Source organism: Pipistrellus hanaki (assembly GCF_964339955.1).
Source record: "Pipistrellus hanaki genome assembly, chromosome: 13".
In the NCBI taxonomy this organism is placed as follows: Eukaryota; Metazoa; Chordata; class Mammalia; order Chiroptera; family Vespertilionidae; genus Pipistrellus; species Pipistrellus hanaki.
This window is the reverse complement of record NC_140515.1, coordinates 18,739,854-18,765,412: the sequence shown is the minus strand read 5'-3', so window position 1 is coordinate 18,765,412 and position 25,559 is coordinate 18,739,854. Positions and strand designations below refer to the sequence as shown.

Sequence of the window (25,559 nt, the reverse complement as noted above, 5' to 3'; positions counted from 1 at the left end):
TCCCCCACACCCACCTGGCTGGGGAGAGGGATGCGGGTGGCACTTCCTCTCCTGGTGTGGAGCTGTCTTCACTTACAGGAGCTGCTCCTTCACCCTCACCCCATCCCCACAGGGACGGTGAAGGGCGCGGGCGGGGAGGCAGGAAAGGGGTGCTGATGAGGAAGAGAAAATAACAAGGACTGGAAGTAGGGGCGTCTCCATTTCTCGGGGCTCACTTGCCCAAATGCTTGCTGAGCTGAGTGATGAAGTGGGTGGGGAAAACTCATTCCCAGTCATTCAACGAGAGCCACATGCCTCCAAACTCAAAGCGGCCCAGCCTTCCCCGGAGCAAGTCCTGCTCATGAAAAGCAGCCTCCACCTGCGGAGGGCTGACTCGGTGTCAGGCTCCTGGCGTTCTACCTGCGTTATCTTATCTAAACGTCACCCGTGAGGCTGGCTCTCTGTTAACCCCACTGGGGCCAAGGACACGGAAGGTAAGTGGCCTGCTCCATGTCCCGCGGCCGGGATGGCTGCAAAGTGAGCTGGCCTCCACCTGCTGGGCCTCTTCTTGCCCTCAGAGTGCATTTAGAATCTGGTCCTCGGTAAACAACTCAGGAAAGAAAGTCTGGCCTGCGGCCATGGGGGCTTGTTAAGGCTCCCGGGCAGGTGCAGACCCTCCTAGGCAGGTGCAGGCCTCCTGAGACAGGCTGGGGGCGGGGCTGGGAGCTCCCATGGCAACAGGCGCGTAGTTTCAAACCCTCCAAACCAAGCTGACGCTGAGAGAGGGCCTAGGACCAGGCGGGCCCCCCAAAGGGCCACGGGAACCCGTCCAGGCAGGTGACCCAGAGCAACGGGCGGATGAGGGGAGAGTCTGCAGCTGCTTCAGGCTGTGGCCAGTGAGAAACTCCACTCTGTGGCCCCCTCCCCCGCCCCCCGCCCCGTGCCCAGCAGTTTGCCCGGACTGAGAGCTGGCAGGTGCTGTGGCTCCTGTAACCTGCTCTGTGCAGGGACACAGGGACAGAGGGATGGATGGCTGGTCACCGAGGAGGCCGCAGGATGGTGGGGCCAGGTCAGGGCCTCGGGCACCCTCTCTTAGGGTCTGGTCTGCTTTCCCTGCCCCCCCACCATCACATCCACCAGCACAGGACTCCCTTCCCAGCCATGACGCTGGCCCGTGGGCACAAGGACGCTCTTGAGCTCGTTTGTGAAGTGCCGGCCTGACCGTTTGGACCTCGGACACTGGACGTGTTCTGGGGCGGCCCCGCTCAGAGGAGGGGGCGACAGAAGCCTGGCAGCCTCGCCACCCCCCTGCCCGCGCCTGCAAAGCCTCTGAGGTTAGTCGCACGTTTGGAGAAACGGTTTTCCCCGCGTAAGCAGAGCCTTTTGATTTCATTCCCTCGGATGTTACCTAATTTCAAAAACCAAGCTTGTGGTCCATTTTCTTATACGAAAAGCCGCATCGTCCCTAATACGTTCGGGGAAATAAGCAGAGTGGGACCGTGCCAATAGTGTGCATTCTCTGTATTTTCCAAGGTTACACATGTGCTCATTGTGTACAGGCTGGCAGAATGCATCGCTGGGAAGAGGGGTTGCTTCGGAGACAGGGAGTGGGGGTGGAGGGATGGGGGCAAGACCCTTTGTGCCTGAGTTTCCTCTGGTGCTGCCCGTGCAGGCAGCCATGTCCTGTGCTGCCTGAACCAGGAAGCGATGTGAGGAAAACAGCAAAGCCAACAAGGGCTGCCGCCGGTCAGGACGCAGGTCGCCTGTGCCCTGCCGCTGGGGCCTCTGCAGCTCTTCGGCTAGAGAAACGGGATGAAATCCTCGCGTCTCTGCCGGTCACCTGGGCCTCTGATCCACTGGACCCCCACGGAGCGCCAGCAGTGGCCTGGGTGCCAATGCAATGCGGTGAATGTGACCGGGGGATGCAGCCGACATGGGGCCGGGCCCCTTGCCCCGGCGCTAGGATGGGACAGGGCACGCGGGCACAGGGAAGAGGCGGCCAGGTGGGACGAAGGGGAGAGTCTGACATGACACCCCGATATAGAAACCTTCGCGGTGTCCAGACCCTCTGCGCTCTCTCCAAATTGGGGGGGGGGGGGGAGGGAGGAGAACAAGGGTAGCCTGTGGTCAGAATGACATTTCAAAGGAGGACACTGGCGGTCCCGGGGCTGGCTGAGTTGGAGGACGATTCAGAGGCAGGAAGGTCAGGAGGGAGAAGCCTTCATCCTCCATCCCGGTGAGATGTGATGGTGGCCGACCTCAGACAAGGGGCCAGATCCCCCAAACAGCGAACTGCCCGAATCCTGGGGTGCCGTGGGGGCCTAGGCATTTCTGATCATTTCTGGTGGCACAGGGTCCCTCGTGAGGCTGGAAACGGATCTTCTTCCTCCTGCGGCCGCTTCTCCGGGGCCAGGCTGGGCAGCGGCCGAGCTGGCAGCAGGACTCGGGTTCAGGGTGTGAAAACCCTCTTTTTGGCTGCACAAGCCCCGCTTCCTCCTGGGCAGTTCAGGGGAGGCACCAGCCACGGGGATAATGGAAGGGTCTCCTCTCAGTTCGGGTCAAGTTGGATTAAATCCAAGTTGGACAATGAGGGCAGCGGGGCCAGTCTTGTTTCCTGGCCGCAGGGAGCAGTTGGTACTGTGAGAGCTGTTTGTTTAGAGGCGAGAAGCGGTTCATAAAGCGGTGCCCTGGCATCTAGGAGCGGCGGCCCCTGGTTCTCTTCCGGGAAGAGAAAGATCTTTTCCTGCTGGTGGAGACCTTTGAAGGTTGTAGTTTGAATTCAACTGGAAAGTGGTCACTGACCTCCAGGGCCTGTGAGGAGGAAGGGGAGACGCACTTGAGAATGAGGAGGCACTCTTACATTCGTGATGAGCAAATTCAGGCTTCGGGAGAGAAGGTGGAATGCCCACCGTCACCCCACAGAGCGCACCCTGCTGAGCATTACACCAGGCTGCTCAGTCAACTTCAGAGGTCAAACCAAGGTCCACGTGTGACATTTGAAGTTGGCTGAGCAGCCTGGACCTGACATGCGGTTCTCTAAGTCCACCCTGGACCAGCTCAGTTAGAAGCCTTAGGCAGGTGCTCAAATCACAGAGCCACAGGCATTGAGACTCAAGGTCCAATGGCCCAATGTTAGGTCTCTAGTGGCCTCAGTGATGACACCAACCCGTCTGCCCAGGACAGTCAGTGGCTTAGAAAGACAAGGGGGCAGCCCTACCTCCTCTTCAGTTAACCCATACGCTTTCTGGAAGTCAAAGACGCTGCTGGACTTGGGTACCACGGAGCTGACGATCTCTCGTCCTCTCAGCACAATCCTACGGAAGAGGAGGGAAGACAGTCTTGTTAATCCACCGCTGACATCTGAGGTTAAAGCAGGTCCATGTTTGACATCTGACGTTGACTGAGCAGCCTGGACCTGCCATGCTGTGCTCAGAGTCCACCCTGGGCTTAGCCTGTGACCTCAGGATAGTGCCCGAGACTGGGAAAGAGGATGAGCTCCTCTGGGGCCCTGTAGGCACCAGGACAGTGTCACCCTGTGTGGACAGGTAGCCCTGGTGGTGGGAGGGAAGACTTTATATGATACACAGCAGCACCATGCATTCTAAGATTATCATTCCCTTTGCCGTTATTTCTCACTTTCCCTGATTTGATGATGGAGAAAGGGGCTAGCTTGCCTTCAATACTCCCTACGCTTCCATGTTGACCAAGAGAGAGCAGGCTGCACGCAGTAAAGAGGCAGGAGAATTAAGGCAGAATTTGCATGGTTCGGTTTTCACTGGAATTATTTGTACACTTATTTTCGACTTATGGCAAATGATGCTGGCTTCTTACCTTGGTATTCTGACATTTCCTTTAAAATTATTATTTTTTTTCAATAAGATATGAATGTATTTAAAGACAAATATGGCCAGGACTGGTTTGGCTCAATGGATAGAGCGTCGGCTTGGGGACTGAAGGGTCCCAGGTTCGATTCCAGTCAAGGGCATGTACCTTGGTTGTGGGCATATTCCCAGTAGGGGGTGTGCAAGAGGCAGCTGATCAATGACTCTCTCTCATCGATGTTTCTAACTCTCTATCTCTCTCCCTTCCTCTCTGTATAAAAAAATCAATAAAATATATTTAAAAAAATAAATAAAATAAATAAAAAAATAAAGACAAATATGGAGAAAACCAATGGGTACATGGTAGTTAACTGAGTTTTGGAAACATGGACGCTAATGGGTACCAAGTGGGGGATGCAGTTGGGGTCTGCGTGGCCCCGACAGACTGACGAAGACTGACAGGAGGAGTCCAGCTGCGGGCTCACGACCATCCACCGAGCGCTCCCCGACTCCGAGGGGCTGGCTGGTGTCCTGTGCTGGCGAGCGCCATCACCTGGTTAACTCTGAACTCCACCACAAGTAAAGGCTTCACGGGCAGCTGGAGATTCCCTAAAGCCACCCTTCCCAGCCCGAGGGTCAGAAAGGACACAGGGAAGGCTCCCCATTTCTGACTTCTACGCGTAGGTTCATGCACAGGTGGGCCGGCGGGTCCTGCTAAGCTCTTCCGAGGCGGGCCCCCGCCGGGGAGGTGTCCAAAGGATATTTGAACACAGAACAAAGACTCGCATTGAGTCCAAAACAAAAACATTTATATGCCTTTTGAGAAACCACAAAAGATCCATGCTGTTAAGGAAAACATAGATTTGACGTGGAGTGGCGAACATACAATACAGTATACAGGTGGTATGCACCTGAAACCTCCATACTTTTATTAGCAGGCATCACCCCAATAAACTTAATAAAAAGGAAAGTATCACACGCCATCCTTTGGCATTCATGTGTGTAACCCTGGGGTCCCAGGGAACACCCGTGTGTAACCTGTTCCCCACCCCCTAATCTGCTGTGACCTTGTCTATTCTTCTGCTTCAACATTTCCCATCACCTCCCTCGCATTTGCTGGGAGAAGATTGGGGTCACAGAAGGGACTTGGTGTGCCCAACTGGCATGTCCCCTGCTGGCAGCCCCTCAAAACGGAGGGAGGTGCAGGGAGCTCAGTCTCCTGGGGCCTCCCACCTTGCCTCTGCTCCCCCCCTTAGAGGGCTGCTTCCGCCTTCCAAGGCGGGGGTGACAACTTCTGCGCTGGACACACCAGCCCTGAGAGCTCCCAGAGGAACCAAGGAGGTCATGGGGTGGAAACGAAAGCCAGACCTCAAAACGGGAGAAGTGAGAACAATCTCGGACTCGCAGGTGGCCATCGCACGCTTTCTCTGTGGCAGGCTAGGCCCTGGGAACGGAAGCCAGCGTGGGGCCCGGGCTCCGAGGGGATTCCCTGCCTGCGGTCTCTGCTATGGGAGGCGGGCCATGAGCATCCACAGGCTGCAGGCACTCTCACCGCCTCCCTCCGCCTTAAGGAGCAAAGGTGAACGCTGACGGAACAGCCCCAGGGAGATTTCACACGTACAAGGGCGTGCAGTAATTTCAATGCGTGCGTTTTCATTTAGGGATGTGTGGCAGAAGCTTTAGAAGTGAAAACACTTCCTTGCTCTAACTGCTCTCATGTCTTAGAGTTTCGCCTTAAGGAAATCATAACTATATGCATGAAGTACATAAAGAATCAGAAATGTTTAAATAACTGACCCTGAATAATATGATAACCCATGATCCTAATGCCTAATGACGAGGGACTGGATGAGAAAACTGGGACATGTCTTTGTGATGGAATAATTAACAGCAACGAATGCACTGGGCGCTTATATGGCAGGCTTTGTGTTATAAGATTTGTATGTGCTGCTTCCCTTAATTATCACCCTGTGTCCACGAATGAGGTACTCCTCTAATCTCCATGTACAGGTGAGACAATAGAGGCACAAGGCTCTTAGTCACGAACTTAAGTGGTAGAGTGAGGGTTGGAACCCAGCCGTTTGACACGGAAGCCCAGGCCTGCCACTGCCAAACTACGGTGCCCAGCCATGCCGTTTGTGGGCCTCTCTAGGTGGAGAGGCCTGAAATGGGCCGCTGCTCTCCAAGCCAAATGCCTCGTCTGACCAGAGGGGGGCGCCTCTCCTAACGCATAGGAAGCACCGCCCTGGCTAGCGGTTCGGCAGCTGGCTCCCACCTGTCATATGCACAGTCGGTGCTGCTCCTGACAGTAGTGTCCTCTCCATCCCCAATCAGCCACACGAACTGGCTGTCGGTCCTCAGGCGGATGCTGCTCCAGGCCTTCTTGGGGACGTAGCTGCAGCCGGCATTGAAGTCCCCCATGAAGATGAAGTTCTGAAAGACATGGTGTGGGCGGGGCATCAGTCGCCGGGTGGGCTTTGTTGCCAAACTCCATCACTCATGCTCAGGAAATGACGGGATAATAAACTGTGTCTCTCCCAAATTTAAGTTTTGAAGTCCTAAGCCCAGGATCTTAGCAGGTGACCTATTTGGAGAGAGGACCTTTAAAGAGGCAATTCAGTAAAAAATGAGATTATAGGGGTGGGCCCTAATCCAGTAGGACCGGTGTCCGCACAGAAAGAGAAGATTGGAAAGGGAGAGGCCGCGGGAGGAGCCAACCTGCTGACGCCTCGATCTCCATCCTCCAGCCTTCCTGACATGTTTGTGCCGTTTGAGCCACCCAGTCTTTGGTGCTTGGCTATGGCGGCCCTGGCAAACCCACACAGGGTCTTCCTGAATTCCTGTTGCTTTTTACAAGAAGAGGCCACAGTTTAAAACAGAGTCACAAAGGGGACCGTACGCCCAGAGGGAGGAGGGAGCGGGAAAGTGTGGAAAGGGCACCCCCCCATCCCCACCCACCCCCCCCCCCACACACACACACACAGGAGCCCAGGACGCCCATCGTTAGGATCCAGACACCATTGTGGGAGGTCAGCCCTCACGGAGAGACCCACAGGGAGAGGGCTGAGGTCTCCAGGGAGCACCCAGTCTGCTAACCATGCAAGTGAGCCAGCGTGGAGTGACTCGTGCAGCCCTGACCCAGCCTCCGAGACTGAAATCCCAGCTGATGTCTGACAGGGCCGCCCCAGACAAGGCAGGAGCCGGAACCACCGAGCCAGGCTGCGGCTGGGTCCCTGGTCCCCATGAGATCACAAATAATGGATTGTCATTAATATATATGTATAAATGAAGTTGAGTCACAGTTTTGATGAGTGTGTGACAGGCAGGTGTGTACAAGGGAGGGTGTTCTTAACAGGGAGGGCGTGTTTGCTGCAGCTGCTCCCTCCTGCTCTGAGTCACCCTGTCTGTATAATCCATGCGGGGCGAGGTGGGTGGTGAGAGCAGGCTGCTAATTGATTCCCTCGCATCTTTTCTCTCGGGCTCCAACATATGAATGAAGCAACGCCCTTTGTTCCCCAGCAGGAAAGATGAAGGCGGGCAGTGTATCTGACAGCCTGGGCACAGCCCTCTCCCTGCTGTTGTCCTGGAGTTGGGAATTGATTCCCGTGGCGATCTTGTCTATGGGGGAAGTGAGAAGAGCCTCAGGCCGCCAACAGGAACACGCTATCTGGGGTGTGCTTTTCCGTGGAGGGCTCATGGGACAGGATTCAAGCTTCCCCCATCCTGAGGAAGTGCCAGATTTCCTTGTCTGGGCCATTGTTCGGGGCTGCTGCTGACTTTGGAGTTTTCTTCAAGCACGTCTTATTTTGACCTCCGATCACGGTTTTCCCTGTGACTGAGGGGCACAGTTGAGGACAGGATGTCATCCTTAACCCTAGTGCCTGCCAGCTTCTATTAATAAAGGCACGTTCACGGAGCGTTCTCTGCATGCCAAATCCAGCATTAAGTGTTTTGTGAAGTTTCGTTTCAACCTCACAAACACTCGGAGGTAGAAGGACCTTTAGCTCCTGTGGAATCAGGATAGAGGGCCTGCTCTACACCACTCAGCTGGAGGTTCAAGGGGTGAAACCAAGAACTGAACCCCAATCTGCCTCACGAATTTCTCCTCTTGTTCATTTTGGGGCCAGTACCCAACACTTCACAGATGCTCAATTCATTCTTGTTGAATGAGTGAGTCTTTCTCTTGACCTGCTCTTTACAAGGAAGCAATGGAAGACACCCCTGTGTTCTCCATGCCCAGCGCTGGGCCACACCTGACTCATTTGCACTTCTAGCAAATGAGGAGGAGGACGGGAGGAGGAGGAGGACAGGAGGAGGAGGAGGATGGGAGCAATAGAGTCACATCCGACAGGAGGAAAGGAGAATGAAGAAGAGCCCCCTCGAGCACTTCCATGGTTGCCAAGCTCTTCCCCAGACCTCACAGCCACAGGGGTGGCATCCCGGTTTCCCAGGTGAGGAAATCATTGAGGCCAACGGGGTAGGTGTATGGTCCTGCTGTGAGAATGGCAGCCCTCCTCCCCTCAGTCCATGAGGTCGGGGTGGAGCTGACACAGATTTGGCCGGTGAGAGCCTCTCAGCCCCTGGTCACAGTGATGGGCTCAGGGGTGGACATGTGACCCAATCAGAGCCAATAAGACTCCCTCCCGGGTATTTGCTACAGTGTGGGAGAGGACATTTGCCATTTGGTCTAGAAGCTGCTGGTGGCTGTTTTGCCGTCTCAGAGGGGACCCAGCCTGAGCTGGAGGCCCCCCCAGAGGAAGGGGGGGCCAAGGTGGACAGAGACAAGCCAAGCTCTGGTTCCTCTGCCGGAGCCCTGGACCAGCTGTGCCTGAGCCACTCCTGGACATCTTATATAGTTACAAGAACCAAGAAGTGGCTTCTGCCAGTTTGAGATCCTGTCACTTGCACCTGGAAGACTTCGGACCTCTGTGTGTCACTGTTCTCACCTGCAAAGTGAGGATGGTAAAAATAGCGACCTGGTGGGGTCACTGGGACGATGCTGTACACTCGTCCCTGTCCAGCCACAGCACTGGGCCAGCACCAGCTGGTCCCTCCCTGAGCATTCACAGCCTTTGTGAGGGGAGAGGTGTGAGGGGAGCGGTGTGAGGGGAGCGGTGTGAGGGGAGCGGTGTGAGGGGAGAGGTGTGAGGGGAGAGGTGTGAGGGGAGCGGTGTGAGGGGAGCGGTGTGAGGGGAGAGGTGTGAGGAGAGAGGTGTGAGGGGAGCGGGTGTGAGGGGAGAGGTGTGAGGGGAGAGGTGTGAGGGGAGCGGTGTGAGGGGAGAGGTGTGAGGTGAGCGGTGTGAGGGGAGCGGTGTGAGGGGAGCGGTGTGAGGGGAGCGGTGTGAGGGGAGAGGTGTGAGGGGAGAGGTGTGAGGGGAGAGGTGTGAGGGGAGCGGGTGTGAGGGGAGAGGTGTGAGGGAAGCGGGTGTGAGGGGAGAGGTGTGAGGGGAGAGGTGTGAGGGGAGCGGGTGTGAGGGGAGCGGGTGTGAGGGGAGCGGGTGTGAGGGGAGCAGGTGTGAGGGGAGCAGGTGTGAGGGGAGCGGGTGTGAGGGGAGCGGGTGTGAGGGGAGCGGGTGTGAGGGGAGAGGTGTGAGGGGAGAGGTGTGAGGGGAGCGGGTGTGAGGGGAGCGGGTGTGAGGGGAGCGGGTGTGAGGGGAGCGGGTGTGAGGGGAGAGGTGTGAGGGGAGAGGTGTGAGGGGAGCGGGTGTGAGGGGAGCGGGTGTGAGGGGAGAGGTGTGAGGGGAGCGGGTGTGAGGGGAGAGGTGTGAGGGGAGAGGTGTGAGGGGAGAGGTGTGAGGGGAGAGGTGTGAGGGGAGAGGTGTGAGGGGAGCGGTGTGAGGGGAGCGGGTGTGAGGGGAGCGGGTGTGGGGGGAGCGGGTGTGAGGGGAGCGGGTGTGAGGGGAGAGGTGTGAGGGGAGAGGTGTGAGGGGAGCGGGTGTGAGGGGAGCGGGTGTGAGGGGAGCGGGTGTGAGGGGAGAGGTGTGAGGGGAGCGGGTGTGAGGGGAGCGGGTGTGAGGGGAGCGGGTGTGAGGGGAGCGGGTGTGGGGGGAGCGGGTGTGGGGGGGAGCGGGTGTGGGGGGGAGCGGGTGTGAGGGGAGAGGTGTGAGGGGAGTGGGTGTGAGGGGAGAGGTGTGAGGGGAGCGGGTGTGAGGGGAGCGGGTGTGAGGGGAGCGGGTGTGAGGGGAGCGGGTGTGAGGGGAGCGGGTGTGGGGGGAGCGGGTGTGGGGGGAGCGGGTGTGAGGGGAGCGGGTGTGAGGGGAGCGGGTGTGAGGGGAGCGGGTGTGAGGGGAGAGGTGTGAGGGGAGCGGGTGTGAGGGGAGCGGGTGTGAGGGGAGCGGGTGTGAGGGGAGCGGGTGTGAGGGGAGAGGTGTGAGGGGAGCGGGTGTGAGGGGAGCGGGTGTGAGGGGAGCGGGTGTGAGGGGAGTGGGTGTGGGGGGGAGCGGGTGTGAGGGGAGCGGGTGTGAGGGGAGCGGGTGTGAGGGGAGCGGGTGTGAGGGGAGCAGGTGTGAGGGGAGCGGGTGTGAGGGGAGCAGGTGTGGGGGGGAGCGGGTGTGGGGGGGAGCGGGTGTGAGGGGAGAGGTGTGAGGGAGCGGGTATGAGGAGGGGGGTGTGAGGGAGCAGGTGTGAGGGGAGCGGGTGTGAGGGGAGTGGGTGTGAGGGGAGAGGTGTGAGGGGAGCAGGTGTGAGGGGAGAGGTGTGAGGGAAGCGGGTGTGAGGGGAGCGGGTGTGAGGGGAGCGGCTGTGAGGGGAGCAGGTGTGAGGGGAGTGGGTGTGAGGGGAGAGGTGTGAGGGAAGCGGGTGTGAGGGGAGCGGGTGTGAGGGGAGCGGGTGTGAGGGGAGTGGGTGTGAGGGGAGAGGTGTGAGGGAGCAGGTATGAGGAGGGGGGTGTGAGGGAGCAGGTGTGAGGGGAGCGGGTGTGAGGGGAGCAGGTGTGGGGGGGAGCGGGTGTGGGGGGGAGCGGGTGTGAGGGGAGAGGTGTGAGGGAGCGGGTATGAGGAGGGGGGTGTGAGGGAGCAGGTGTGAGGGGAGCGGGTGTGAGGGGAGTGGGTGTGAGGGGAGAGGTGTGAGGGGAGCAGGTGTGAGGGGAGAGGTGTGAGGGAAGCGGGTGTGAGGGGAGCGGGTGTGAGGGGAGCGGCTGTGAGGGGAGCAGGTGTGAGGGGAGTGGGTGTGAGGGGAGAGGTGTGAGGGAAGCGGGTGTGAGGGGAGCGGGTGTGAGGGGAGCGGGTGTGAGGGGAGCAGGTGTGAGGGGAGTGGGTGTGAGGGGAGAGGTGTGAGGGAGCAGGTATGAGGAGGGGGGTGTGAGGGAGCAGGTGTGAGGGGAGCGGGTGTGAGGGGAGCAGGTGTGAGGGGAGAGGTGTGAGGGAAGCGGGTGTGGGGGAGCGGGTATGGGGGAGCGGGTGTGGGGGGAGCGGGTGTGTGGGAGCAGGTGTGAGCCCCAAGACCCACGCGGGCGGCACCCAGGCAGATGGAGCCAGAAGGACATCTAGGGCTGAGGAAGGACCCACATGGGGGCCCCGAAGGGGTGGTCTGCACGGGCCCTGAGCCCCTCACCCTCCGGGGAGTCACTCATCCCTCCCCTGGACCAGACCCCGCCCCTGCCAGAGGGGAATGCAGCACACAGGAGGGTCTCACCTCCGTCTTCCACCGGCGTTTCACATCCCTGTAGACATCGGCCAGCTCATCGATCTCTTTCACGGAGGCCTCGGGGGTGGTGTGCAGGGGGACGATCACGAAGTCCTTGACGGCTAGGGAGCAGGAAGGAGGCGGAGGTCAGCTCTTCCCCGGCCAGGTCCCAGGGCAGGGCGGAGGGAAGCGGCTGTCCGCCCAGGAGGCACCGCCCTGTCACCGGCCCCGCTTCCAGGGGGGCCAGCCCGAGGCTGAGAGGGGCCGGATCTTAGGGTCACGGCGGCTGCTTTCTGGACATGAGAGCCTCTTTCCTCCCACTCGCCCTGCGTGGCTAAGAAAAAGCTGGGAGACCGTGTTCCTTGCTGGCACGGTGGGTGTTTCCACTTTGCCGTTTAAAAAACACACACTGTATTTTCTGTTGTTAACAAATAATAAGGCTGGCTTTTGTACTAAGAAGTTTTTTTTTCTAATGAAAAAACATCAAAGCATGTCAGTTTATACACCCTTTGCAATCAGGAAAAAAAAAAACACACACACACACACAAAAAAAAACCTCAAAAATGTTATTTAAAAAATGAAGTGGATGTTTGGGAAGTGTCTAAAAACCGGCCCCCACCAGGAGGCACTGAGAGGCCCCAGCGAGGGCTGTGGGCGGCCTCGGAACCTGCCTGGCCCACTTGCTCACAGCGCTGTTGTGCTCTGGCCGCCTCCTCGCCTAGTCCCCCGGCTTCCCCGCATTCCTGCTTGGGAGCTGGGTGCTGTTGGGTGGTCACACGGTGGGGAGCCAGGACCTGGAGCCCCATCTCCCACTCTCCTCCTCACTCCTCCACTGCACCCCCATCCTCTTTGTGGCCCCCCTGTGCACCCCAAGCCCTTCCCCACCTCTGAACACGTGTGCTCACTCTGCCCTCCCTCTACCACCTGCCAGTCCCCTCTGACTGATTTCTGCAGGTCACAGCCTAATGTCACTTCCCAGGCCTTCCCTGGCCCCCACCCCATCGAAGGTGGGCCTTCACGCTGATAGGCAATACATCTCGCTCACTTCACTCATGCTCTGAACTTTCTGGCTGTACTTCCATTCTGGCCACTGGAACCAGGGCTGTGAGGGCAGGCTTACCTGTCCCCTCACCCTCTTGGCTCCAGTATCTAGCACAGTGCCTGGCACGTTGGAGGTGCTCAAAATGTTTATTGATGGACTGGCTGGCTGAATGAATGAATGAATGAATGAATGAATTAAAAGATGTATGAACAGCTAGCTCCTTCATCTTTAACCCCAGATAGAGAGGACATAAGGAGCTTTTCTCGAATAAGAGAGAAAACTAAACAGGACATGGCTGAGGTGCCATCCCAAGGAGGGAGAAAGGGGTAGAGAAGAGTGGAAGTTGGAAGCTCAGTAAGACAGGTTTGTTAGCAATTCACAAAGGACTCCTTGGGAGAAAATACAATCAGCAAAGGGGTGTGGAGATGCTCTGAACACTGCTCGTTCAGCTAAATGTGAATCGTGTGCGTGAGAAAGGATTATTGTACATGCTCTCTCAATAGCCCCCACTTCCTTCTCTCTCCTTCCTGGGAATTCCCTCCCCACTCTCCCATGTCTGTCAGCACTCTGCCTCGGAGGTCATTGACCCAGGGCAGAACTAGTTCAGGGTGTTTATATTTGTAGCTATAGGTGTGCACACTTGCAGCTCTGCATGTGTTTGTTTGGTTATTACCTATCTCCCCTACTAAAGTATAACTTCACGAGAGCAGAGACCTTGTCTGGCGCCTGGGACAGTGCCTGGCACATATAGGTACGGAACATATATTTGCTTCTCTGCAGCTCCAAATGGCAAACCAAATGTATTCTTGACTTCACTTGAGTGTCACACAGTGGGTAAGAGCATGAGCTCCTGAGATGGTGGCTTGGGTCACAACCCTGACTCATCTACTTCAATGGGTGCTGGGTGAGCTTGGCTCAGGGACTCCATCTTTCTGAAGTGGAGACAATCATTTCAAGGAGTCTAGGAGCCTGGCACTAATCAGTGATCAACAATTGTTAGTGGCTAATACAAGAACTATTGTTATTCAAGTTCAGGGTGCAATCGTTTGGATTTCTGTGGAGGAGAGACTTCTATGAAGTTACTGGAGGAAGACCCGAGGTTGAAGACTTCAACTTTGCTGGCCATCACTGGGATTTTTTTTAAATGAAGAAATGGTTGTACTTGATTGGGACTGAGGAAGTAAGGTGAATAAGTCCTATTAGCCTTAATGCTCCAAAGACAGTGGAGTTATCATTGATTCCAGAAGGAGGTGGGGCTCCAGGCTGGGGAGGTCTTGAGTCTTGACATTCTGAGAAGCCAGCTTGGTGTCATCAAACTATACTGCATCTTCTACAGTCATTACAAGTTCATATATATATATATATATATATATATATATATATTGATTTCAGAGAGAAAGGGAGAGGCAAAGAGAGATATGAACACCAACAATGACAGAGAATCATTGATCGGTGGCCTCCTGCATGCCCCCTATTGGAGATTGAGACAACAACCCTGGCAAGTGCCCTTAACTAGAATTGAACCCAGGACCCTTCTGTTTGTAGGCCGATGCTCTATCCACTGAGCCAAACCGGCTAGGGTCAGTATTAGACGTTCTTAATGGCCTTCTCCATCAAGCCTAAAGCCTCCCTCAAGATGCTGCATAAACTCTAGGGTCACAGTTCACACGTTAGGGCTGTTGCCCATTTGCTCTGGGGAGATCATGGGCAAGAGAGGTGTGTGGGTCTCACCAGTTTGGGGTGACTGGAACCAGACCACAAAGGGCTCCCTGGAAAATACATCTGCGTCTCCATCCTGAAGGTCATGGTAGAGGTATCTTTCCTTCACGGTCACTAACTTTTCCCTAGAAGAGAAAAGAGAAGTCCACTCAGCTGAGTCAGCTGTCTTCTTACTTCTCTCAAGAAGTAATTGTCTAGGTTTCCATGGCTTCACTAGCCTCCCCAGTGGGCTCCAGAGCTGAAAAGGATCTTTACCTTGAGAACAAGGCTCAGTCAACTCTTCTCAATGGCCAGGGTCCTTTGGGAGGCAAAGAGCTGAGCAATACTAAGTATCTGGGGCATCCACAGTTAATGTTCAGACTTAAAACAAATTACTAGTACAGTGTTTCCCAAACTTCTCTCATGATGAGAATCACCTGGTGGAGTTGTTAAAATACAGATTCCTGAATCCCAACTAAGAAGTGCTAAACTAGAATTTTTGGGAACATATAGGTAAAATTATATACTTATAATTATATACTTATAAAATTATATACTTAACTAGTGTTCTAAGACTAGAATTTTTGGGAACATATAGGTAAAATTGTATACTTACAATGTCTTAGAGCACTAGTTAAGTATACAATTTTACCTATATGTTCCCAAAAATTCTAGTTTAGCACTTCTTAGTTGGGATTCAGCAATCTGCATTTTAACAACTCCACCAGGTGATTCTCATCATGAGAGAAGTTTGGGAAACACTGGACTAACAGGAAGAAGGTGAGAATATGAAGTTCTGGAGTCAGCTGTGCTGGACAACTCAGATTTCCATCCCTGGACCAGGACTGGATTACGAAGAAGAAAGGAATCCTGGACCCCTTGACCAGGCAACCACTGAGTTAACCAACACATTAGGTGTTAGGAACCTGCTCGTGTTTTCTAGCTTGAAGAGTTAATACTTTGCACCAGTCCCAATTTCGACGGCAATTACTTTTAGTGATATTAAGAACGGGTTAGAGATCAAAATTTCATTTTGAAGAAAAGATATGCATTTTGATTAAATTCATAGCCGTTGTGTATACATGAACCATAGTTCCAGGAAGCATAGATGATACTTACTTGTAGATAAAGGCATACTGTTCTTTATATGTATTTCTTCCGAGCCGAGAGCTAATCACACAGTTGTATGTTGTGGCTCTTGAATTTCTAGAAAACAAAGATTTTACATTGAGTCTTAAAAAAAGAAAATCATTTCCTTATTGCAGAGATTCCCCTCTCTCCAACCTGCCTCCATAACTCCAAAGGAGTCTAATAAGAAGGGCCATCATTGGCTGGAAATGTAACATATGCCAGGATCTTTATTTCTAGTCCTTATAGGTAGATACCACTGTTACCCCATTTTTATAGTTTGTAAACACAAAGCTGGGATTTGAACCCAGGTCTTCCCGAATCTATATGTTTTGGCCTGTACCTGTAAGAGACCACTGAGACCATAGAAGCTTCAGGCCTGAATCAGCCCAAACCCCACTCTGGGCCATGGCTGGGGCTGCAGCTCATACTCCCCGTTAGAGCAACCTTTTCTGGTCACCTCCCCACACACCACTCCTGAGCATTTATTGTATGCATGGTTCTTAGTCACATTTTCTTTGGACACTCTTTCCTGCTCTGAAAACTCCCAGGCATTTTCTAACAAGCCCAGAACTATAATTTCAAACCAGCTGTTGTTTATGTTCTGGGAGCTGGAGATACAGCCATGAAGTCCCATTGACCCTAACCCTCACCTTCCCAGAGAAACCCAATTCTCAGTTTGTTTGCCAAACCTACTGATCACTCCACCCTAGAGAGCCTGACCCGATGTTACTCCCTCTGGCTGCAGAGAAATCTAGGGCATGCCTAGCCCCAGGCATGGTCTCAGGTTCATTTGGAAGAAAGCAGAAGGGACCTCTGTAAGGTGACCAGACGTCCCGCTTTTGACGGGACAGTCCTGATTTTTAACAATTTGTCCCGCATCCAGCGGCGTTTTTTTTTTTTTTTTGAAAGATTCTTTTAAATCTTTTGGACTTTTTTTTTTTTTTTAAATGCCACAGGACGTGGGACGCGGGACAAAATTGTTAAAAATTGGGACTGTCCTGTCAAAAGCGGGATGTCTGGTCACCTTACTTAGGGGCCAAGTTAGACCCTACAGTAACCACTAGTAGCAGTTTGAAGCATATCCTTCCAGTCTTTCTTCTATGCCCATGCAAACTCAAACATACTCTTATTTCTCTATAGTGCGAACTCAACCATACTCTTATTTCTCTATAATGCGATATGATTAATAAACTGGGTTGCTCCACCTACAATTCTGAACTTGTTCTGTTCAGTTGCAGCCATCTTTCCATGCTGGCCTGTTTAGATCTAACCTGTTCTGCAATAAACATGATTTATAATGGCTGCGTAACATCCCATCTGTGGTCATTTCGTATTTCCTACTGACACCTGATCTTTCTTTAGAATAGCACTTCTCAGCTCAGCCTCTTGTCTGTTTCTTTCATTTCTCTCACTGTCCTGGCTCCTCATCTGTTTCCCTTATTTTGTTGTCTCCTATTCAAGCCAGCTGATTGAAGGATCTTAGAACCGTGGCTAACAGAGATGGAAGCTCAGGCCACGTTGGCCACATGTACTGGTTTGGTTGGTGGTCAGAGTGAGCGCTTGCTCTATTGCTAAGTCGGTTCCCTGGGGCTTTGCAGGTGCCCTTGCACTTGACCTTGAACCCACGGAGGGTCTGGGGCCCCATCTTTACCCATTCAGCCTCTCCATCAGTGTGGGGCAGATCTGGTTGGTGCTGTCCTTGATTTCCATCAGGAGTATGATGTCACAGCGTTTGATGACCTGCAGAGAGAGAATCCCCAAGGGGTTGAGGGCACTTACTACACATAATAAAAATCCTTTTGGGGGGGGCACTTACTATGCTTCAAGTATCAAATTAAGTGCATTGTTAAATTAATTAAATTCTTGCCTAAAATAAATGAAGGGCTCCCAGAGGGAGGTGCTGTTACTGTGCCCATCGTAAAGACAGGAGCCTGAGGCTCCGGAGAGGTGAGGAAAGCATCCAGAGTCACCCAGCCAGAGGCCGAGGCAGAATGTGAGCCTGGGCAATCCAAATCCACACCCAACTTCCCACCTCTCGGCTTTGCTTGAATAATGACTATAATAATAATCAATATTTATTAAACCCTTAGTCAATGAAAAGTACCAGGCTAATATTGAGGTATTACCACCATGATAATAGCTTTAAGACCTGACATTATTGTGAGCCTACGCTGAGCCTCACCAACTCGATGAATGACTTTCCCTCACGGCCGTGCAGAAGGGAACCAGCTCAGAGGCCTGAGTGGTGAGCTGAAAGGCACAGCCTGCAGAGGTGGTGCAGCCAGGATTTGAACTTCGGTCGGTGTGACTAAAAGGCCACCATGCCAACCTGTTAAAACACAGCTGCCCTGTCCAGTGAGGGGGACAAATGGAAACAACTAGCTCCCATGGGAGGGACATGACATTTGGACTAAACAAGTCCCAGCTGTAGGAATGTTGAGGAATAATTAATTCCTTCTTCCCAGACGCCAAGGAGGAGAGGCCATCGGAAGGCCCTGAAAGGGGAGAAGGAGCTTAGAGGGTAAAGAATGCAGGAGAAGTTCCTTTCCCGCATGATTTCTCCATTACATTATTTACAAAAGTGGCAGCAAAATGACTAGCCAATGGGTTCAAAGTATGGACTCTGAGTCAGATGGCCTTGGGTTCATGTCTTTTTTTTTTTTTAAAGATATATGATTTCAGAGAGGAAAAGAGAGGGAGAGAGTCATGGAAATATCAATAAGAGAGACTCATTCACCAGTTGCCTCATGCATTCCCCACACTGGGGATCCAGCCCACAACCCAGGCATATGCTCAGACCAGAAATCAAACCGTGACCTCCTGGTTCATAAGTCAATGCTCGACCACTGAGCCACACTGGCTGTGCCTTAGATTCATGTCTTGACTCTATCACCCACCTGCTGTGTGACCTTGAACAAGTCACATAAGCTCCCTGAATGCCAGCCTCTTTATCTGGGGACTGGGATGATCCCCCCTCCTAGGGATTCAGTGACACAGTAGATAAAAAATTCTGTCCAGTCCGCGGCACAGAACAGATGCTCAGCAAACAGTGGCCATATTTATCATACAGTTTTCATCTTCCCCCCCCCAAAACCTAATATTGCATTGTGTTTCCCCCATAATCATTCAAATTCATTCATGACACATTTTTTTCTGCCCCAACTTCAGGTGAGAAAAATATATTTTCCCAGGCTCCATTTCCTTAGGAGGAGTCTGAGGATGAGGGTCCCTGGAAGGCCTTCCTACCCCATTACCCAGTGAGACTCTCCGGACTGTTCACAGAAGGCAGGGGGAGGGGCAGTGCATGGCTAGTGGTGAGGGAATCCCCGCAGGCGGTGTCATGAGTGAGCCTGGGAAGCGGGGAAGGGGCAGCCTGGAGAACTCTAGAAAAACCTGGGGCAGAAGGCAGCCTATGAAAGCCTCTTTCACGCCCCTAAACGGGGAGTAGCCAGCATGGTGGGGAAGAGCCCGGGAAGGGTCCGTCAGGCCTCAGTTCTGCTCCATGACCTTGGGCAACACGCTTCACCTCTCTGAATGCCAGTTGCTCATCTGTCAAAGGGGTCTACTCATCAGAGAGTTGTCAGGCTGAGCTTGGATGCACATGAAGGGCCCAGGACAGTCAGCACTCCTAAACTAAGTGATTGAGTGCTGTAAGCTCTGTGAAGCGCTCCCCCCACATCCACCGTCTCACTCCCAGTGTCTCAGAGCATCGGGCACATGGCCTGCCTTCAATGAGTATTTGTTGGATGGACAAGCTCGACCCTTGAAGGACACAAACGGACGACGCCACAGGCAGAGGGAGCCTTTCCCGGGCAGGATTTGGCACCTGGAGAATTGCCCGTGGTGCCGGCCAACAAACCCAGGAGGGAGAAGGCAGCCTCCCTCACCCCCCAACCTTCCCAGCAAAGGCTGTAACAACTACAGCATGGTGGAGCTGGGCTCATCTCTGACGGGATGAATCCAGTTATGGAAATGCGTAAAAGGCATGTCCACGTACGTGGCTGGATTTGGACCTGGTCCTTCTCCTTACTAGCTATGGAAGCCTGAATAAGTCACTTCAGCATTTTGAGTCTCAATAATAAAGTGAGGACAATGCTGCCTACGTCACGGTATTAAATAAGATACAAAGTGCCTGGCCTATAGGAGGTGCTCAAACAAGGGCCCCTGTACGTATTACTGTCCCAGGAGCCTGGGATGTGAGTCTCACGGTCAGTGCTGCAGGTGGCTCTGTTTTCCGGTGGCCTCTGTTTACGGGTGGCTTTGAGATAATGGAGAAGGTCGGGGCCTTGACAAAGACCTCAGACATGCGTGGTGCCATGTCTGTCCTGCCCATCCGCCAGCCCTCTAGGTCACGGCGGCTTAAGGGAGATGCTGACGGTAGGCCCCCTCCGTGGAATCACCAAAGAACAGCCTGTGGTGACATTTCCCGGGGGGAATAGTGAGGAGGGTGACAGGACTTCAGCAGGTATTCTGAACGGGCCCCTCCTCACCAGGAAGCGGGGAAATTGTTTCTTCACGTGCCAGAGTTTCCAGCTGAGCCGGGGAGTCAGGGTTCTCATAGGCTTGGCATGGCTGTCCTGGCTAAAAACCAACATCTGCAAGGCCTTGGGTACCATCCAAAGGGCAAGGACGAGCAGGTCTGAAAGGAGCGTCTGAGCTAGGACAGAGTGTGCCCGTCATTGCAATCCACTTTGCCTAATGACAGAGTGGCAGCTCCTGTTGGGGATCACCCGCCTTGTTGCCTCCCTCACCTTGACGTTGCTCAGCCTCACTGCACTCCAGGTTGTGTAAGGCCCATGTTCCTGAAAGGCCATGGAGGCTCCGGGAGCGGAAGGGACTTCCCCAGCTCACTTAACCTGCTGCCAGGTGGGATCCGAACCCAGGCCCCTGGCTTTCCCACTATAGCACGGTGCCCCCGGAGGTTTCTGAAGTGCTAACACCCGGTCAGAGTCCTGGGAAAGTTTTCAGCAGCCATTCCCCCCTCACTTCCACTCTCTCTGAAAAGCAATGGGAAAACATATCCTCAGCCCTAGCCAGATTGGCTCAATGGATAGAGCATTGGCCTGTGGACTGAAGGGTCCCAGGTTTTATTCCTGGTCAGGGCACATCCCCGGGTTGCAAGCTCGATCAATGATTCTCATGTAGGAGGCAGCCAATCAATGATTCTCTCTCTCCCTCCCTCATCCTTCCCCTCTGAAATCAATATATACATTCTCAGGTGAGGATTAACAAAATTTTTTTTTAAAAATTAACCTGTGGGGTAAAGAGAGTCAACGACTCCAGAGAAGTGTGGGCAGAGTTCCCAGGAATTGGTTATATTATCCAAGAAAAGTCTTATCTAAGTGGAGAAAAATACTAGAATTGGGAGTGGGGAAAAGGTTGATGGGGTGGGGGCAGGGAAAGAGGAGGAAAGGAAGAAGGGGAGGGGGGAGAAAAAAAGAAGAAAGAGAGAAAGAAAAAAAAGGAAAAAAAGAAGGAGGAAAGGAAGGCAGAAAGCAAATAAAACTCTGTGCTGCAGGAATGGTTAAAAGACCAGCTGGCTGGGACCCCAGCTTCCCACCCGCCCACAGGCTGTACGATATCACTTCACCTTTCATTGTTCATCATCTCTACAGGGGGGACAGGTACCCTCCTTCCTAAGGGTTATTAAATGAAATCTTGTACTTAGAGAGCTGGCACGCATTCGATAAATGGTGACAAGAATTATAGTAGTAGCCCACCCTCACCTGAGCTTACTGGGAGCCAAGTATTGCTTTAGGAGCTTTATATTTATCAGCTAATGTGCTCTTCAAAACAGTCCCCCATGGCCCTGACCGGGTAGCTCAGTTGGTTAGAGCATCATTCTGATATGTCAAGGTTGTGGGTTTAATCCCAGGTCTGGGCACATATAAAAATCAACCAATGAATGCATAAATGAGTGAAACAACAGCAAATCAATGTCTCTCTCTCTCTCTCTCTCTCTCTCTCTCTCTCTTTCTCTTTCTCTCTCTCATCAATAAATAATTAAAACAACAACAACATAGTCCTATAGGGAGGTGATAATGACACAGAGAAGTGAAGTGACCATTAGAATTACTGCTGTTGTTACTGTTATAAAATTTCAAGCCAGCTGCTACCTTCAACCAAGGAACTAACTAACTTGGGGTCTGAGTCTCTTCAGGTCTGAAAGCAGTGGACAGGGTCCAGCGATCCTTCCCACTGAAAGGGGCTCACCTTCACAATGACGTCCATGACCTTCTGGTTCTCCCTCTTGCTCTCCCCGAAGGACCTGATGTTGAAGGAGCAGATCCTGAGGGCCAGGGCTCCGTTGGTGGCGAGGAGGAGGAGGAGGAGGAGCAGGGAGGCCGGCGGCCGAGGCATCCTGGTGCTGCTCCTGGGCTCCTAGCGCTGCTCCTGGGCTCGGGCTGGGTGGAGGACGGCAGTGTCCCGAGCACAGCAGTGAGTGGAGTCCCAGCAAGGGTTCGTCTTCAGGCCACCTCCTCGCCCTCTGCAGACTTATAAAGCCCGCAGACAACAGGAATGACCGGATTCCTGGCTGCTGCTTTCACTTCTCTGAGGAACTGAAGATCATGGGTTTCATTCCCTCAGGAAATGAAGGAAACGGGCTAATCATTTAGGATCCCCTGTTGCTGTCAGCCTGGCGAGGAAGTTGGCCTGCCTCATGTAGGCGCATCCCCTGCAAAGTCACTTGTATCTCTGCCAGAGACAGTCCTGCCATCCGGGAGCCAGCTGTGACATCTGGTTCTCTCTCATGTGGTCTTGTGCCTTTTCCTGAAAGCTGATGAACTTAGAAGTGGTGCGCCCCAGAGGGCATCTGGGGTGATGGAGCTTCCTTGGGGGGACATTCTGCTGTTTTCCACCATCGCCGGGATTTGGCAGCCGGCTGTCCCTTGAAGACACACCCAGGCTCTGATTCTGTAACCACTCTGATGGGCGGAATTAAAGTCAAGGCGAGTTTGAATGAGATAATTTTTAAAGGCTGTTTTCCTGTGTACACTTGAACACACCACATGCTAACAGTGTGCGGCCAGGGTGAGAAATCCCTGGCTGGCTAGCAGGGGTCAGGGAAATGTCCTTGGGCTTGAAGGACGAAGAGCCAGTTAAAGCCCCCAGAGGGATTCATGACTCAAACCGATGTTATCTTAAAACCCGTAAGAGTCATGTGGCCCCAAGAAAGACGGTTTTGCAAGAATTGGGGGACTTCCACTCCAGTAAAATTGATTCTTAGAGATTTTGGGCAGGAAGATCTGAAGATCTGCAAATCATAAGAAATATCAAGTTCAGTCAAGTTATAAACCCAGGTGAGATTTCCAGACTTTGGCAAAGAGATTCCTTCTGTGAAGAAGGCAGATGAGCATGACTTGACACCAGGGTTGGGATCTCTGGACCACCCCCCTCTTGAGGTGATGGGCGTGTGGCCGTAGCCCAGGGGATGTGTGTATAATGCCAGCATACATCCATTCAGCATCCTGGCCAAAATCTCTGGCCACGGACACCCAGGCATTCTAAGGATGTAAGGTTTTAAGGATGTAAGGATCTAAGGCCCCAAATAGTACATGGAAGGATGTAAGGTTTTTCCTGAGCTGAATCCCCCGTTATCTACGGTCCAGACCTGGGGTCTGGGTGAATCTCTGGTAAGTGAAGCTCTGGCCAATGGGGTGGTGATTGTCGGCCTTGGCAAATGGCATCTCCCAGCCGGAGGAGGAATTAAGTGAGGCACATGTTTTTTATGTCTTTTGAGAAGGAATGTGTATATAGGTAGTATTTTATAAACTTGTAATATTTTGGCCTGTTAAATTGACAATTTTGTAATGCCAACATAAAATGTGCAATTGCTGGAGAGGTGGGCATCGACTTAGATTTGTGACTTTAATTTGTTGCAGTTCTGGAACATTTATAAAAATTTTAGGTTGAGGCCTGGTAGATCAGTTGGTTAGAGCATCGACCCAGTATACCAAGGTTTAGGGTTCAATCCATGGTCCAGGCTTATACAGGCCTTAAACAATGACCACATATTTAACTGGAAAACAAATCTCTCCCTCTCCCTCTGTCTCCTTCCCCTCCTCTTTCTCTCTAAAATCAAGCAATAAAAAAAAAAAAAAAAATTAAATGTTAGGTTAACAGTGTTTTATTTTTTTATTTTTTAAAAAATATATTTTATTGATTTTGTACAGAGAGGAAGGGAGAGAGATAGAGAGCTAGAAACATCAATGAGAGAGAGTCATCGATCAGCTGCCTCTTGCACACCCCCTACCGGGGATGTGCCCGCAACCAAGGTACATGCCCTTGACCGGAATCGAACCCGGGACCCTTCAGTCCCCAAGCCGACGCTCTATCCATTGAGCCAAACTGGTTTCGGCTTAACAGTGTTTTATAAGTTCAATTTGTTAGAACATCAAGTACATCTGACCTTTAGATAATTCTAATTTAAAATATGGCATCCCACATTTTACCTGGCAATCTTTGCTGGACTTATAAAAAGAATAAGAACTTTCATAAGGCGAACTTAAAAGCATGACATTTTCCAAGGTAATCACCACCTTGTCAAGGTCCTGGGAAAGGTTTTATTTTCATTCCCAGCGTGAAAAATCGGCTAATGTATAAGATGACCAAACGAATCTGTTTTTGCATTAGTAACTTCGATAATTTAAATATTAATCTGAAAAATAAAATAAACCTCTGAAGAGTGGTTTCTGCATGTAGATACTGCCTTTGAGGACTTGAAAAGAAAAGAAAAGGAAAGAAAAGAAAAAGTCACATGAACAGAGTGAAGAGATTGGCCCCATTCTGTAATTAGCACACTCACTGCACAGAATCGGGCTTTGAAAAGTAGCTGGATTCCGGAAGAAGAACCCTGTGCTTCAGAAATTCTTGTGCTTCATCTCACTCATTGCTCCCAAAGCCCTTTCTGTGGCACCTCCATTTCACAGATGAGCAAACCAAGGCTCGTGCCCAAGGATACACAGCTGGCATCTGGCAGAGCTGGAATTCAAACCCAGTCGCTGACTCCCCACCAAACTGGGCAGAGCCGTAGTAAGGAACTCAAGGCTTTGGTATTCGATCCTTTACAAAACATGCACTTAATTTGTCATTAAAAAGGAAAAATGCCAAAAGCTTTTTATTTTTAAAGCAGATTTTAAACAGAGCCCATGCCAACATGTCTCTGGGCAGCTGAGCCGTGGGCAGCTTTTGTCCGGTTCCAGGAGCCATGGGCAACGGAGAGCCGGTGACAAGGCTGAGCTGGCCGCCCCGACAAAGCCGAGACCCTCCCTCGCCCTCCGCTGGGCTGGTGTTGGAACTGAAGAGGGTGAGAGGCGGTCCCCTCAGGAGCCTGGAGCCAGGAGCCTGGAGCCTGGAAGGAAGGGCAGCCACGGGCCTGACCCACACTGAGCACAGGGGGTCCTTCCTCCTGCCACTCACTGGTAATGGAGGGCATTTCCTGGGGCATGAACTTCAACACGAGTCTACAGGATGCTCCTGAAAAATGGACAAATACACAGCACTCCTCTCTGGAGATTGATAATCCACATGAGCATATTAAATGTTCTGAGAATTCCTGAACTTAAAAAAGCTGCTAAAATGTGTTGAAACAGGGTGTCCTGAATTTATGGTCAATGGGACTTTTTTCTTCGTATAATTCTGTTTAATATCTTGAGCAACATCCACCCTGACAGATACAAGAACAGTCAGACCTTCAAGGCCGTAAGCTCAAGTTCTTGTCACTGAGTCCCTACCCAGGAGTCCCACGCGTGTTCCATGGCAGAAAGGAGGACCAAGAGCTCAGACACACGGCCACCAACCTCCGTGGCAGCTGATGGGCGGGTGGGCCCTGGTGGGTAGGAGTCAGTGGGGGCCAATCCCCCAAGGTGCAGGACACCTCAGAGTCTGAGGAAGGCAAGACAGAGATTCCAGAGGGAGTGAAGGTGCCACAAGCTGAGTCACCCAAAGCAGCACAAAGGAGCAAGTCCCGATACTGGCAGGCGCTAAGTTCCGTGACCCAAACAGGTGTTCCCATGAGTGATGCTGCTCCTCGCCCACCAAGGAACGAGCCCAGCAATGCTCCTGTAATGTGTGCCGATCACCCCAGTCATCTCGTTTCACAACCAGCTGGGGGTTTGGCACAGGGGAGGCGTGTTACGTAAGGCTGCCTGATGGGGACAGACCTCACCTTCGTCTGATAGTTTCCGGCCGATGCAGCAGACCCCGGGTTCAGACCTCACGCAGCATCTTCCACACGGGCCTTGCCTGGACCTTAGCAGGTCACT

The 25,559-nt window shown here is 52.8% G+C and overlaps 1 protein-coding gene across 1 annotated transcript; it reads right to left on the bottom strand.

The window, feature by feature from the left end:
* Positions 1-1,485: 1,485 nt before the first annotated feature.
* DNASE1L3 (deoxyribonuclease 1L3) lies at positions 1,486-22,083 on the bottom strand. The gene is made up of 8 exons (XM_084902867.1): positions 21,508-22,083; positions 16,946-17,034; positions 15,283-15,369; positions 14,197-14,309; positions 11,433-11,545; positions 6,076-6,233; positions 3,197-3,293; positions 1,486-2,790 (listed from the first exon to the last, which is right to left on the bottom strand). Exons 1-8 carry the CDS (start codon positions 21,652-21,654, stop codon positions 2,674-2,676), a joined length of 921 nt encoding a protein of 306 aa, XP_084758993.1. The 5' UTR covers positions 21,655-22,083; the 3' UTR covers positions 1,486-2,673.
* Positions 22,084-25,559: the final 3,476 nt, after the last annotated feature.